Source organism: Cryptomeria japonica, chromosome 1 (assembly GCF_030272615.1).
Source record: "Cryptomeria japonica chromosome 1, Sugi_1.0, whole genome shotgun sequence".
NCBI classification, from domain to species: Eukaryota; Viridiplantae; Streptophyta; class Pinopsida; order Cupressales; family Cupressaceae; genus Cryptomeria; species Cryptomeria japonica.
The window spans coordinates 701155753-701171817 of NC_081405.1; the positions used below are offsets into that span (position 1 = coordinate 701155753).

The following is a 16065-nucleotide window of genomic DNA, read 5'->3' on the forward strand; positions in this document are numbered from 1 at the left end:
TTATTGCTCACCTCATTTGACACATCAAAGACACCTTCCTGAATTTTATGATAAATTTGTGATGCAGTGCTTATAAATGCCTGAAAAATTAAAGCAAACGATTCAGCTTTAGAAACTAGTACACATAAACTGATCTAAAACTAGCACAAGAATATGAAAATGCAGTACCTCCTCTACATTTTGAGCAGTTTTTGCTGATGCCTCCATAAATATCAAACCATTTTCTTTTGCAAACTTTTCACCTTCTTCAGTGCTCACAGCTCTCCTGTGAGCAAGGTCACACTTGTTCCCTATAAGCATTATAGTCATGTTTGCATTTGCATGTTGGCGTGCGTCCTCAAGCCAGCTTGCAAGATGATTAAAAGTTTCTCTCCTGAATACGAGTTCCAAGATAGTTAAGATTGAAATTTATGAGATAAGGCCAGCCATTTAAATTGTATGAGAACTGCATATAATACAATACAAAGGTTGTGAAAATATACAAAAATCTGAGGCCTAGTTCTCTTCTTAATTATACCTTATTACAGTCAAATACTAATTTACCAAATTCAACCTATGGTAATCGGCAAGCATATGGTAAAGGTACTGTCCTAAATGTCATTCTTGCTAGAGGACCCTACAAATTACTTAAGATGTAAATTTAACCCTAACTGGTGAATAAGCAATAAAATATCCAAAGACATCTGGTACAACATAGCTCTTCTCACTACAGGGAATCATATTATGCTTTAAGGCACTATAAGCAATAAAATATCCAAACACATACTGGTAAAACATAGCTCTTCTAATCCCAGGGAATCAAATCATGTTTTAAGGCACTATGATTTCAAAATACTTCTAGATACTTTGTTCTACAATAAGTCAGGTCGCCTTAAACTTGAAAGAATTAAAGTACCTGGTAATATCATAAACTAGTAATGCTCCAGCAGCTCCTCTATAATAAGATCTTGTTATAGACCGAAAAGACTCTTGTCCAGCCTACAAGATCCAAGAATAATAATTCAGATATTTGATATTTCATGACTTCATGTAAAATACTTACAACCCGTTTTGTGTTTGAGCTGCTTGTTAGAAACAGGTAGAGAATATTCTTAAGTGGGGAAAAAATTCCATGCATTTAACTTGAATGTTGCTGGTAACTATCAATTGAAGAGTTAATGCAACTATTAAAAAAAAAAGCAAACATGGAGAAAGGCTACAATATAGCAGAGACATGGAGAATGAGCAACATCATTGTTGAGCAGAAATAAAAACAAAAAGATGTGATCTTGATAATTCACTATAAATTTTACAGTATAAAAATAACGTTACTAGTTTATTACACACAAAATGCATATTCAACACTTTATCAGGTATAGAATAATGATGCTTTCCCCATTCCAGTTGAGTGACTAGCTTGCCAGTAGTTTTTAAAGTAATAATCTAATATTCTGAACCATGATATCCTTTATTTTGTTCGCTACCTGGCTGATGCGGAATAAAATTACCTGTTTTCAAATTTACAAAAGGCACCTATTGGTTGCCGAGTTGATCAGCTCATCAAGATCAACAAATGAAATTGGCCATGGAACAGATTTCGCGTTACATTACAAGAAGCACCATTAAAAGACATGAGTTTCCTCTGAAGAAGAGCTAAATAGGAAAAAAAAAATCAAAAGCAGCTTTGAGGAAGCACACCCATGGACAGCATCTTAGTATCCATTCCTTTGAAGATCCAAAAAGCCTGCTTTCTAATGTGCATACAAAAAAAATTGGCCCCCTATTATTGTTTCCTTCTCCCAATTTTCATGAAAATGTTTATCCACATGACAAACTAATTTTCAGAAATTGAAATCTAAAATTTGTTCTAGTCTTTCAAACTCTGCCGAATAATGATGGGCTTGACTTTACATGATATAAAGATCTCATAACCACTGATTATCTGTAAAATACGTTGTGATGTCATATAGACAAGCATTTAAAGTATTTATTGAGTGTTAGATAACAATCATAAGCATCTTTTAAGTTTTCCATAGGAAGTGATTGTTGCCGCTCTCTATAACACTCGTACTGCTGCCATTACCAATAGTTCTCAATCTGAACATGTTGCCCTTCTTGCAGGATTCGCTTCTGCTCACATCTCTGCATGGGTCGAAGGTAGAAAGGATTTTGTGCCTGGTTCCTCCATAGCAGCTGCATCAGCTAGGGTTTCAGCAGGAACTGCCTCATCTAATCTGGACTCATTGCTGAATACTATTAAAAAACTTATTTCCACTTGTTATTTGCCAGATTCTCTCTTTTTGGAGTTGCTCATACATATGTTTTTCTGGTGTTATTTTTACCTTTTTTAGTTGTAGTTCTTGGGATGGGACCCCATTATAGTTCTCCAGAATTGCATCTTACAAAAAAACAATTTCATACTTAAATCTTCCTCAAGAATAAACAGCTGTGAATTGACCAACAGAACTAACCAATAATTTTGAAGTCTGCTGGCTTTGCACTTGTGATTGTTATTAACATCAATACTCCTTTGAGTAAGTTACATGTAAGGCTTGCAAACGTTCAGAATGAATCCTTCTCAAGTCCAGTTACATGTAAGGCTTGCAAACGTTCAGAATGAATCCTTCTCAAGTCCTGTGATGTTCAATTAAAGAGGCAGGAATGTAATACATCCTGCTCTCTAAAGCACAAGTTCTGTATATCATGCTTAACATAAAACAAGATGGAGAAAAAAGGCCTCCAAACATTTTGTATCTCAACCAGTTTACATCTTCTTGAAAACACTTATGTTATGGATAGGGCATCCATCTGACATTCAAGGTACCAAAGACAGCATATAAAAATACATTATACCAAACACAGACAAATAAATTTCAAGTCCACTTACAATTCCAGCAAATGAAAACATAGAAAGCTTTATCTATGAAAAAGGAAATAATTCCTTGAGTTATACTATTATTAATTTTGAATTAGAGAAGGCTTCTGCTATTGATTTGTCAATATTCCTAAGAGGACTCATATGACCCCATAAATTTCTTGTGCAAAGCATTCCAACCTAAGCTGGCCTTGTATAAGTGTTGCCTTGAAAAGTGACAACTATCAAATTATTTTCATGTGCAATCCTCACAGAATAAGTTTGACATAATAAGATCATCCCACCAATCGAAATTTCATTTAAGTAGATTTTCAATGAGCCATTTTACAAACTCTCTTAACATGCCATTTTTTAACATTCCTGCATGGCCTTGCATCCCCTCATCCATTTTTCATGCTAGATAGAAACAAGATGTTGCATGCAAAAGTGCTTCAAAAGTATCAACTATCAAATCCTTTACAAGCCATCTTTACTAAATAATTCTGATGCAATAAGATCAACAGAACAGTTCATCCACCTTAACAGCCCTACCCCCTATGATCCAAACAAAGCAGCAATAGTCCAGACTATCATTTTGGCTGAGCGGCCATCCTGCACGGCCTGAAGCCATACTGAACAGTGTCAACATCAAATCAAGTAGTGCCAACACAAAAGCCCATTTGCACCCCTCCATTTAGCACCTGCACTATTCTTTTGGTCTTCCCCAGGTTAATGCATGGAGACGAGGGCTTCCACACAGGTCAAGTTAAAGGTCAAGTTAAGCACCAAGCATTTGTGCTATATGTTGGCACTCCATATATGCACTTCCATTGTTCACGCCATGTCAGAAAAACAGCCGGCACAATGCCCATGTGAAGACAAACTAATATGTCAACAGGAAGGAAAACCTTCCATGGCCAAACCCTGATTCTATTTCTGATTTATTGATGAAGCTAGAATGCAACAGCCAACGTGATTTTCTTAAAGGTAAACCCTAACTACTGCAAAGACCAGAATTTATTATAATAAACCCTAGCTAGATAGAATTGACACCAAACTCTTCAAAAGTATTAATGACAAACAATACCGAGCCCTTAGATACTCATCATATGACCACAATACACTCAGATTTGAAAATATAAATGGTATAACAGCCAATTGGAATCCCCAAATAATTTCTGAAATTTGATTTCAGCTGCTGGAAATGTATAACCCTAGATTTGTAGTTGTTTGGCCTGTCAAAGGGCTGGAAATCAGCATAAAAGCTCTCCAATGAGATTTGCCCTTGCTCAGAAGTTAATGGCAGCAGTTGATAAAGGGTGTGGCCACTCTAAACGGCAGAAATATCCTCCAAAAAAACCCTCAGATCTGCATCTCGCCTGCTGTTGGAAATGCTGGTGATGACTAGAAATGCTGGCATCACTGCTGATCCGTGTCATCAATCACCCAAAACAAACCCTGGAACAGTACGGCAGCCTAATGGGATGGTACAGCAAGCTGAAAACTCAAACATTTCTTGGTCAAGGCCCAACCTGCCTTGGAAATACCTATGGCATGTAGATGATTCTGAATTCTCCCTCTTGCAAGGTGCCACCTCACTTAAAGACTTTTCTTTTCAATGATCCCTGAATAAGTACAAAGCAGAAGCTGGATAACTGAGTTTCTACCCTCAATGACAAATTCCCTCCTTCCAATGATGGCGCCCAGCTATGATAATGGATATAACTCAAATATGTCCTAGTTGATATTGGAATATTCACAAAAATTCTAGAAATCCACCTAGTAACCCTCAATCATGCTTTGACAACCAAAGATGGCATTTACTTGTAAAAAACACTGTAGCGCCACTGTAGCAAGCTGGAAATATCACAAAATACTCCACAAATCAGTACAATTGTGATTCCTAAGCAGAATCACCCAATATTGGAAGCAAAGGTTTCCATCCTTGGGGTCCCAAATGTAGAATTTATGAGGCTTTTTGTCCTCCCAAACCCCAAACAAATCAATAGTTTTTGTCCTTGGAAGCCCTAGATTGAAGAAACTGCCCAAATCTGAAAATTAGATGTGAAGGATAACTTGAATGATTCTCAAATGAAGACGGGCACCTACGTGATATACCTTATCAAATTGGGCCCCTCAGTCCGGAATTTCCCTCCAAGTATTTATAAATATTTTTTTATTTTAAGTATCTTAAAAATACTTTTATTTTAATTATAATAATATTATTAAGTTGCCCTTAAAATTAAAGATTATTAATTTAATTCAAACCAAAAAAGGGGATGTGACATCCAAGCCAATCTAGACATTCTAGTGTTCTAAGACAAGATTTATGCTACAATGCTAGAACACTACCTTGAACATGCAGTTGGCTTATCATCCTCAAACTAATCGTCAAGCTGAGATTGTCAACAAGTACCTTGAGACTTACTTGTGTTGTTTTTTGTCTGAGCAATAGGACAATGGGCCAACTGGCTACCTCTAGGTAAGTGGTGTTACAATAGCACTTATCATAGTTGTTCCAAAACGGCCCTCTATGGCAGTCCTCACCCTCCTTGTGTACTTATGTTTCAAGATCTTCTAAGGTTGCAACAGTTGGCAGCACTTTGGCCAAGCATGAAGACATCTCTCAAATACTTAAGGCCAGTCTGACATAGGCACAAAACCGCATAAAATAGTAGGTGGATCAACACAAGACAAAGCATACTTTGAGATTGGTGATTGGGTTTTTTATGTATCCAGCCCTCCAAGCAGCTTTCATTATATGACAAGCATAGTCATAAGTTAAGACCCAAATGATATGGTCCAAATCAAATGATCCAATACATTGGTGAGCTGGCATACAAGTTGGCACTCACACCACCTTCGATCCATCAAATTTTTCATGTCTCTTGTCTCAAGAAAGTGATTGGCCTGTTGCTCACATTCCAACAGAGTTACTTACTAGCATGGGATAAGGAGTTTTCCATAATTTTAGAACTTATGGTTATTTTGGGCAAATGCACCAACAACCTTCCCAATCCTTCTATTGAGGATTTCTTAGTCTAATAGAAGGCCTACAACCTGAAGATGCCACATGGAAACCCGCCAAGATTCTCTCTAGGTTTCTTCATCCAAGCTTTGAGGACAGAGCTTTTTAAAGGGGAAAACAATATTATGAACCCCATTCTACTATATTTTAGCTAGTATTAGTTGGGCAAATATGCTTTGTAAGTCGCCCCTAAGCTAATATTAGTTGGGCAAATATGCTTTGTAAGTTGCTCTTAGGTAGCATTAATAAAGGGATGCATATGCTTTGTAAGCCATCCCATTGGTTGATAGAATAAAGTATATTTATGCGACAGCATAGGATGGTAGTATTTGCCTTGTATTTGCCTTTGGCAAAACTCTCTATATTGTAATGACTTCCCAAATGGAAGATACATTGGATACTTGTAATTAGAGTATATGCTCTATTTGGAGGTTAACCCCTTGAAGCAGCACAAGAAGATAATAAAAACATTTTGTTTATCTCATTTCTGCATATTTTATTTTGTAGGTTCATCAAAATATAAGGATATGTTTAGTATAAAAATGGAATCGGGTAGTTTTAGGACCTAATTCCACTTTCATCCAAACATTGGAATACAAAAGCACCTAAAAGAGTGATCCGCTTTGACTAACTCTCGTGAAAGAGAGTCAAGGCTAGGGTTTCTATTCCTTTGTTGATATGAAAGGAAAAGTGTTGAATGAAGGAGAATGTGAAACTATGTAAAGAAGATGAATACAAGTGACTAAAATAGTAAAACAGCAGACTGATGATCAACAGAACTTAGATAAGAAGTACAGATTGAGAATGAAATTCTGATGTGCACCTATGACCAAAATTGAGCTTGAATTGGCAGGACCAGGGTGTTTTACACCCTTGTCTCAGTGACTATGAAAAGCTGCAAATTGGAAATCAAAATTCTGAGACTGTCTGGGAACTGTTCTAAGAATCTGGATCAAACTGAGGAGGACCAGGGCGTGGAGCACCCTGGTCCTGGAGGACCGGGGTGTGGGGCGCCCTAGTCCTAAAAAAAAAGATCCAATTTCTAGTAATGGATATGTGCCTATTCGCAAAGATCTCCCGAAAATTGTTCGCTCCAACAAAAACCTGTAACTGCACCTGCAAGTTGGAAAATGGTGTGTTTGTGGCTATATAGGGTTCTACCTTAGTCAAACCCCTTGTTTTGGTGACTTCCACCTCCACAAATAGTCGATATTGTATTGAAAAGTGTGTGCCCTAGAACCTCATGTGTTTGTAAGATTCCTATGAGTTGAATGCGAACAAGAGTTATACCCTCTGTTTTGAGTAAAAACCCTAAAATGAGTGTAATGTAAATGCTTCAAATCACAAATGCAATATAGATCTAAAACAATAATGCAAATCTGAAAATCAATTATGTGTAGATTTGAAACTCAAATTGAGATATGAAAATAACATGAAACCATACCAAATCCTAAGGAAGATGTACAAGCCAATTATCAACCAATGATCTTATTATTCTTCAATATCTCCTAAAGCTTCCATGGTTGATGAAAATGTTGATGAAGACTTGATTGGTGAATGAATTTGTTGATGTAGACTTCACACAAAAGCTGCCCTTTCACCTCACAAGGATCTCCTTTCGAATTGCCTCATTAGGATCCTCAAATGAGGGAAAGAAAGGCTTTATATATAAAACCTTCATTTTAAATTTGATAATAGGCCAACTTAGAATTGATAAAAAATTGACACAAAGCAGGATTTTAAGATTATTATACCGCCAAATTAAACTCCCGAAATTCAGAGAAAAAGTTTGGGACCAAGTAGTATACTACCTGATCCAACCAACTTTTTTCTGCTTTTCTAGGGATGTGAGATATCGTGATTCTAATGCTAAATCCAGCATGGTAGGTCAATCCAAGATGTGTAGATATGCAAAAATGTGCCTTGAAGATTGAAATAAGGACATTATTACAAAAAATAAAAAGGGGCGCACCTAGGGTTAAGGGCCCAATTTTATGATATGTGAAATGATGTGAGAGAACTTTAGATTTAATTAAATTAATAATTAAATACCTAAAAAAACCCTATAAATGCAAGATGCAATGGGACACATTAAGGCGGGTGCTAAACTAAGCATGGAATTGGACAACCTTAATTAAGGGTGTACAATTTACGATGCTACAAGATATTAATTCGATATTATATTGATGAATTTTGATTCCACTTTAAATATGTGTGTGTGTGATATTATGACATTTTTACATTATATATGATGATCAAATGTTATACATGTTTTCAGGTTCATTGTTTCTATTATCTATATAATGCTATAAAGCGTTAGATATAGATGTATGATGTTAGATCCTAATTTATAAACGTTATGATGTGTCATACTATCATTCAAATTATTTATGAGTTTATTTCAATGCATGTTATCGAGTATATTGGGTTTGCAGATTTGAACATCTATTTCATGACGTAAATGTCAGATGCATACTCCTAAAGTAGATTCCACACATATTTAGAACACTAGAGATGTGATGTGTATTGCATGTGCATGTGCATCATCCCTTGGCTTTAATTAGTTGTTTCGATTATTATTATTTGATGTGGCTTTAGGCATACAATGTGTATAGGTCACATGTATAAGCATTTCAATTTGCAAAGTGGTAACATTGATGTTTGTTCGTCACATGGGATGATTAAGATGTGTCGATGTGCATACCAATATTGCCAGATACCTTATGGTTGATTCTTGTGTGACCCTCTCACCCTATGATTACCCCATCAATGTTATTTAATGATGTCTAAACGCTTATATTTTACATCTAACTAGTGAAGTATTAAGAAATGATTTTTACTGAATATTTTAGGAAAATCCTTGGATGAATTTGTATGAAAATGGCATCTTTAAGGCATCTTACAAGGTAATTCATACGTCCCCATTTTAAAATAGGATTTAATAATAAATACTAATAATAAAATTAAAATATAAAAGAATAAAATCTAGATATCCTTAGTGATACACACCATTTTACCTTGCTTACCTATGATTCTCCTATTAGATAAAAAATGATCTACTATGTGCATTTAAGAAACCCATGTATTTATGATGTGTTTTTCAATGTTGTCATAAAACATACTTGAGTGTGTACATGCTTTGATCCATGTTTCTCTCTTAGTAAAGAGGGATGGTACTTGAGAGCAGTAAATGCACTTCCCTTGGTTTGGAGCTTGGTAGCTAGAGAAGATTGGAGACTCTTAACATTCACCCCTATGACACTACAATCAAGGTCAAAAGGGCCTTTCCACAAACGAACTTCATGTATACTAAATAGTGGAAAAGAATAATACATTGGGGCCATGGGATTTAAGGCTAATTTTTATGCCCCCAAAACGAGCCCATTGCAGAGGTAGGGTTCTGCTGATGTGTTTTTCATGCACATGCGAACACAGAATAAAATACCAGGGTATCTTATCCTCTCTTGAACAAAGTTTCCCCAAATGCTGAAGATTTCGCCTAAGGATCACTCAAGGCAACTCCAAGGTTCTTATATGTAGGTTCTCTACGTGTGGATAAGCTCTTATGGTGTGATGTGATTATGTTGGAATCACAAGAGGACTTACATTTGAATGCCTGAGCGTCTGATGTGCTGGAACGTGAATCCTATCTACTGGTTGGAAGATAAAGAAATATCAAAAGATGAAAGGTCCAAAAAATCTACTCTAAGACCTAGAATGTGAGAAGATGGATGAACGACTAGGTGGAGTCCTACTGGGTTGGGTCTCACCATCAGATTGAACAATCCGACATCAACTGAGTGCGATCTTCTAAGGGATGCTTCAAATATATTCAAATCATACACCATCAGACACTGATCACCATTCAAGATAATGCATGAACAATAGACGTGTAACGACTTGAAATTAAGCTCATTCTATGCCAGTTGACCACGCAAGGCGCACTTACAGTCAGCAAGAGGCTAGTGGTTTGGACTAGGCGGATTCCACGCGAGTGCATTCAATAACTTCCTTCATTCAATCTAATTATTTACCATCTAAAATGAAGATTCAACAAGAGACCATGCATATTGCAAAGAAACAACACACTTCACCATAACTTCAATGAAAATGGAGTTCATTTACAATCAGGGCAACAATTTCTTGCCTTCTCTTCCTAATCTACTCTAATTGCTATGCTATTTGCTATTATATTTGTTGACTATTCACTATTGACTACTCTCTAACTATTCACTATTCTCTATTAGCTAACTATTAACCTTTGCAAATGAAGAGCCAGAGCTTTATATAAGGAGCTCTTTACAATTCGATGGCTCTGATTGATTTACAATCAATGGCTAGGATTTCAAGATGAAAACCTTAATTAGGGTTTGTTACAACAAACTCCCTTAGTCAATGAGAAAATTACATTCAATGAGTGTGGACCAATAGGAGGCAGGGGTAGGTACACCGAAGTTTGTGCCATCACTAGTGAGTCAGGTACATTGAATCTGGACCTGCTGAGGTGGACCTATCTGGTTAGGGGAACAGTGACTGGGATGCCACCTTGTCTGCCATTTGTGTCCTGGTTGATCCTCCTCTATCTTTGATGCGCTTGATGAATGATGCACCTCTCCTTGACTCCCATGTGTTTGATGAGGCCACCTCACAATCAAGTCACTCCTTCTCTGGCAACCTATTTCTCCTTGAAGTGCTTGTAAGATCCCTCTTCTATGTCATCATGTGGTTCCTTTGTGTGGTAGAATGGAGTCTTTGAGGATAGCTTGGAAATCCTTGAACACTTGAAATATCCCAATGCTTTTGGAGTGTCCTTGATGATGATGGGATTGGAATAGGTCGCCCTTATCTTGGCCTCATCCTCCATCTGCAAAACAAACCAAAAGATGATTTAAGTACACATGATATATTTATCCCAACATAGCATTTCTTACCTTAAATCATTAACATAAAGGCATCAAAATGGAACTCGCTTAGGATCCTCTCTAGGGACAGGCCCTATAGGAATTTCACCCTGACCCTTTGGAAGGGTCAGGAGCGATTTTTGCTATTTTGCTCAATTAGACCTCATTTTCAACATTTCACAATCTTGGACTTAACCTTCAAACCTCCTCCCATCATGATCTCACAACTAGCCCTTTGCCCGGCTCAAACAAGGTGAAAAATAGGGATTTCAAAGGATTTCACTTTGGACCCTTAGGAAGGGTCAAGAGCGAAATTCATGATTAGGTCTAAATTCCATCATTTCCTTACTCCAAATTGCTTCTCAAGGCAAGAATATATTAGTCTTCTCTCCACCAAGGCCTAGGAATCCATATCTTTATCTCATACATGAGCAAATTAGAGGATTTTGAGAATTTCGCTCTGGACCCTTTAGAAGGGTCAAGAGCGAAATTCATACTTTGCTTGTTTTCCTTCACTTAGCTCTGTTCTTCATCCTTTAAGTCATTAAGAACAAGTCTTTGGGCTTCAAAATTATTTGTGAATGAGCTAGCTTGTAAGTTGGAGCAAGGTATAGTACTTCATGAAGAAATTCGCTTTGGACACTTTGGAAGGGTCAGGAACGAAATTCTTCTCTTAGGTTGAATTCCTCCTTCCTCTTACTTAGAATTTCGCTCAAGACCATGGCCAAGGACAGGACCTATTTAGAATTTCGCTCTGGACCCTTTGGAAGGGTCAAGAGCGAAATTCACATTTTAGCTTAAAATCTTCACTTTTTGTGATCACAACTCATTCAAAGGCATGCCTAGGGGTATCTTCAAGCTCAGTTCACCTTGATCAATGCTTGGCTCAACACAAAATTGAAAAAAAAGGAGGTTTTGAGAATTTCACTCTGGACCCTTTGGAAGGGTCAGGAGCGAAATTCAAGTTTTGGCTTGATCCCATCACTTCCTTAACTTCAATCCATCTTGCAAGGCAAATATACATCACTCCACTTCCATCTACGCCATAGTAAACAAGGTTTTGACCTCATCCAAGGAGAACATAGGTGCTTCGAGGAATTTCACTATGGACCCTTTGGAAGGGTCAGGAGCGAAATTCATGCTTTTGCACAAAATCCTTCATCTCCTTCACTTTCAATCACTTCCTAAGGCAAGAGTATACCAATCCACTTCCAACTATGTCCAAGGAAGAAAGATTTTGGTTTGAACAAGGAAGAAAAAGGTCTTATGGGAAATTTCGCTCTGGACCCTTTGGAAGGGTCAGGAGCGAAATTCATCCTTTGGGTTGATTTCACACTTCTTCCTCTCAACTCACCTGCAAACTTGACCTATCCAATCCCCTCTCACCATAATCAAGTCAATTTGCCATCTATCCAACTCAAAACAAGGTCTTTTCAAAGCATTAGGCAAAATAGAGAGTCAAGCTGAGGATTTCACTCTGAACCCTTTGGAAGGGTCAGGAGCGAAATTCTTGTTTTAGGTTGATTTTCACCACTTCATTGTCTTAGACTACCTTTCAAAGGCAAGTAGGCATCAAAGCCTTCCCAACCATGCCTTAGAAGTCAAAGTCTTGGTCATAACAAGGGGCAAATAGGGGTTCATAAGAAATTTCGCTCTGAACCCTTTGGAAGGGTCAGGAGCGAAACTCCTCCTTGAGCTTATTTCACACCTCCTTTCTCCTTTTCTTGCCTTGGATATAACTTCTCAAGCCGCCTCCTATCATCATCATGTCAATTTGCCCTCAAGGTAGTGTTTACTTAAAGATTTTGTGAGGAAATAAGGTCCTTCAAGAATTTTGCTCTGGACCCTTTGGAAGGGTCAGGAGCGAAATTCACACTTAGGCTCAAATCTTGACTTCATCTCCCACATTTCCTTATCCAAACAAGTGCTTTTCCTTCAATGATGCCTGGGAATGAGTTAGTTCTTAGTTTTGGGCAAGGTAGAATGTCTTCTGGAGGAATTCGCTCTGGACCCTTTGGAAGGGTCAGGAGCGAAATTCACACTTCTAGGCTTAATTCACCTTCAAATTTGACTTGGCTTTGCCTTAGACTTGATCCTAGATCCATCTTTCTGCCATGCATGACCACCATTCAACGTCCCTAGTGAAGAAATAAGTCTTTTGGAGAATTTCGCTCTGGACCCTTTGGAAGGGTCAGGAGCTTGGAAAAATTTCGCTCTGGACCCTTTGGAAGGGTCAGGAGCGAAAATTGATATGTTAGTCTCTCTGTCAGGATTCATATATGGAATATAACATTTAAGTATAAGAAAGAAGTAACTTATACTTTAAGTTATATTCCATATATATTGTCAAGATGTTTGAGAGTGGTTTCAAACCTCCAAGAGTTATAATGCAAAATCTAGTTTTTAGAGGATTCTTCAATTTTCCAAACTTAGTCAAATTTCAGGATCAGGATGACATTCCAGACTTAGCCAAATTTCAGGACATTTGAGGATCAGGATGACATTCTAGACTTCTTAAGGCAAATTCGCTTTGTCCTTGATGTAAGGGATGGGACCTAGGAGGACATTATGCATTCAACCAAGGTTTGATTTAGCAACTTGAAGTGCGATCGGATAGTACACCAAAAAAAAACAACCTAGGAATGATCTAAATAACCCCTAATCACTCAATTGACCTGACCTCTTGAGGAGATCCACCTGACTCAAGCAAAGCCTGCTATCCTAATGAGCCCCCTGGCGACCCTTCAATGCAAAGACCAATAGCCAAGACCAGGCAACCAAGCAAACTAAACTAACCCTAGAAAGCAAAAAGGTAGGGGTCCCCATTTGCAATGGGGCGATTTGTGAATACGTCACAACAGGTTCCAGCAAGCCAACTAGTCAAATCAATATTTTATCTCAATGATTTGCAAAAACAAATATGTATATCAAGTTGCAATGGATATTTCTTCATTTGTTTAAACATATTGTATCAAATGTCAATTTGTTGAATCCCATGTGTCGGAATGAATATTCAAATCTTATGCGTGTACTTTCAATTTAAGAAAATGATGTAAAAGGACATTTATGAATATTGAATATCTATGAGATAGAGGGTTTTCAACCTTGCATCTTTGGAATGTATGTTTTCATATTTTGAAGTCGGATCTTCCTACTGGGCAAATTTGTGACCTGATTTTTCGAATTGCATGTTTCAAGATTTTGAAGTTAGATCCTCTTGTTGGGTGAATTTGTGACACAATGGACTATAGTGTAGGTCCATGGTCCCTTTTCTGTGTGTACTTTCAATTTAAGAAATGATGTAAAAGGACTTTTATGAACATTGAATATCTATGAGATAGAGGGTTTTCGACCTTGCATCTTTGGATTATATGTTTTCAAATTTTGAAGTTGGATCCTCTTGTTGGGTGAATTTGTGACACAAAGGACTTAGTACAGGTCCGTAGTCATCTCTCTCTCTCTCTCTCTCTCTCTCTCTCTCTCTCTCTCTGTATCTTTTGAAGTTGGATCCTCTTGTTGGGTAAATTTGTGACACAATGGTGATGTCCCCAATTTGTGGCTGGGTCGGCCAGCCCAGAACTAAATAGATAATTAATAAATCAAAATTATAAATAAATCAAGTCATTTTGAGGCCAACCGGTTCCTCTATGTCAATTTTTCTTGGAATGTTAATTATTAATAATTTTATTATTGTTTTGGGCCGACTTGGTTTATTAAAAAAGTTTTGCTGCTAATCCTTGTTGGGCTGACATAAGAAGTAATGTGTATATATTCAGGTCAGAGTTTTGAGGACATCATATGATTTGCAATCTGGAAATAGCATATAGCGAGTACTGTCTTCTGGAATGAAAACTCCAGGAAGACTGCGACTGGTAGGGCGATACCCATACCCAGTGCTTTGTTCTTGCATCACATATTCAGTCCATAGTCTTGACTCTTATTCAATTACATGTAGGTTTGCCACGAGTGATGACAGGGAGGCCACGAGGTTGTGAGAGACTCTCAGATTCAGCGAGTCTTGATCTTCCATTGACTCTGTCCACAGAGTACTAACCACCTTTAGATCTTCCGCCAGATGCTCAGACACCTTTGTGATTATTAGGTCCCCGACTCTTACTATAATCACATATGTGCGATTCATCAGGTCTGAGCCATTTCATTGTTCCTGAGTTCAATAATATCATATGCCAAGCAAATAACACCCAGTATGGATTTGTTTCTCTGAAATTGTATGATAAAGTCAGATTGTTTGTATATCAGATTTCTATTTATCAGAGGCTTGTCTATGGTCATGTTTATGTGTGAATGTTTGACCGAATAGATAATTACAGGATGATGTTTAAATCATAGCAGCAAAAACCTTTTGGGGAAAAAATTGGCAAAATAAAAGTATAAGATATTTTTAAATAATTGGGATTTAAACTCCATAGCATAGAGATATAGAGATAAAATAATATAGAGAGTTTAGCCCGTGAATTGTCTAAAATAGAGAGTTTAACCCATGAATTGTCCAAATGAAAAGTTTGACTAAAATAGTAGAATACAATGTAGCATGTAAACTTTGCTACTAAATGAAGCTTTGGTAAATTCTATATGAAGTTGATAAAGTTATTGCTAAGTTAACAATAAAAAAGTTGAATGATATGCAAGTAGATCTCTAGTCTTGTTGTATGATGTGAGTGGATGATAAGTTACTAACAAGATTGCATTCCAGGTTACTATTAATATCAAAAGAATGTTTAATCACAGAGACTACACTATCATAACAAACTCTAAAACCTTTGAACACTTAGTAAGACCTCAAAACAACTACAATAAACATGTTTGCATTCAAGTAGGATAAACAAAAAAAAAAACATTTTATCACAATGAAATTGTGAAGTAGGAAACTTCAAAGAATATATCATCCAAATAAAGATATAATCAATTGATAAAAAAGAAACAATTAATCATATGAAGTAGCAGTATAAGATAGACACAAAATGCATTTTAGTATAGATATGCATAATATCAAAATAAGCATACAAAATCACAATACCAAGATTTTAATGTCACAAAGATTGGACATCTTGGTGCAATATTAGGTTACATATAAACATCAGGCTGATATTTTTATGCAGCTAAGGGTTTTTGTACTACAACTTGAGAATGACAAAATGTTATGAAGACAAAAGATGACCTACACATAACATTACCTCTTCACTGCTAGTAATAAGACTGTAAAAAAGTGAAACTATAACATTGCCATATTCATCAAGCAAAGCAATTGTATGATAGAGAGTCTAAATTAGCATTAAATTCAA

At 36.9% G+C, this 16065-nt stretch overlaps 1 protein-coding gene across 1 annotated transcript in view; it reads right to left on the reverse strand.

Annotated features, from left to right (window-relative positions):
• The window catches only part of LOC131044636 (ras-related protein RABB1c), a 28019-nt gene that overhangs the window by 643 nt on the left and 11311 nt on the right, over window positions 1-16065 (reverse strand). Inside the window, exons 4-6 of the mRNA XM_059221552.1 lie at window positions 896-978; window positions 169-373; window positions 12-80 (exon numbers count right to left, since the gene is read on the reverse strand). Of these exons, the coding sequence (XP_059077535.1) occupies window positions 12-80; window positions 169-373; window positions 896-978 (357 nt within the window). The remainder of the gene's footprint in view (window positions 1-11; window positions 81-168; window positions 374-895; window positions 979-16065) is intronic.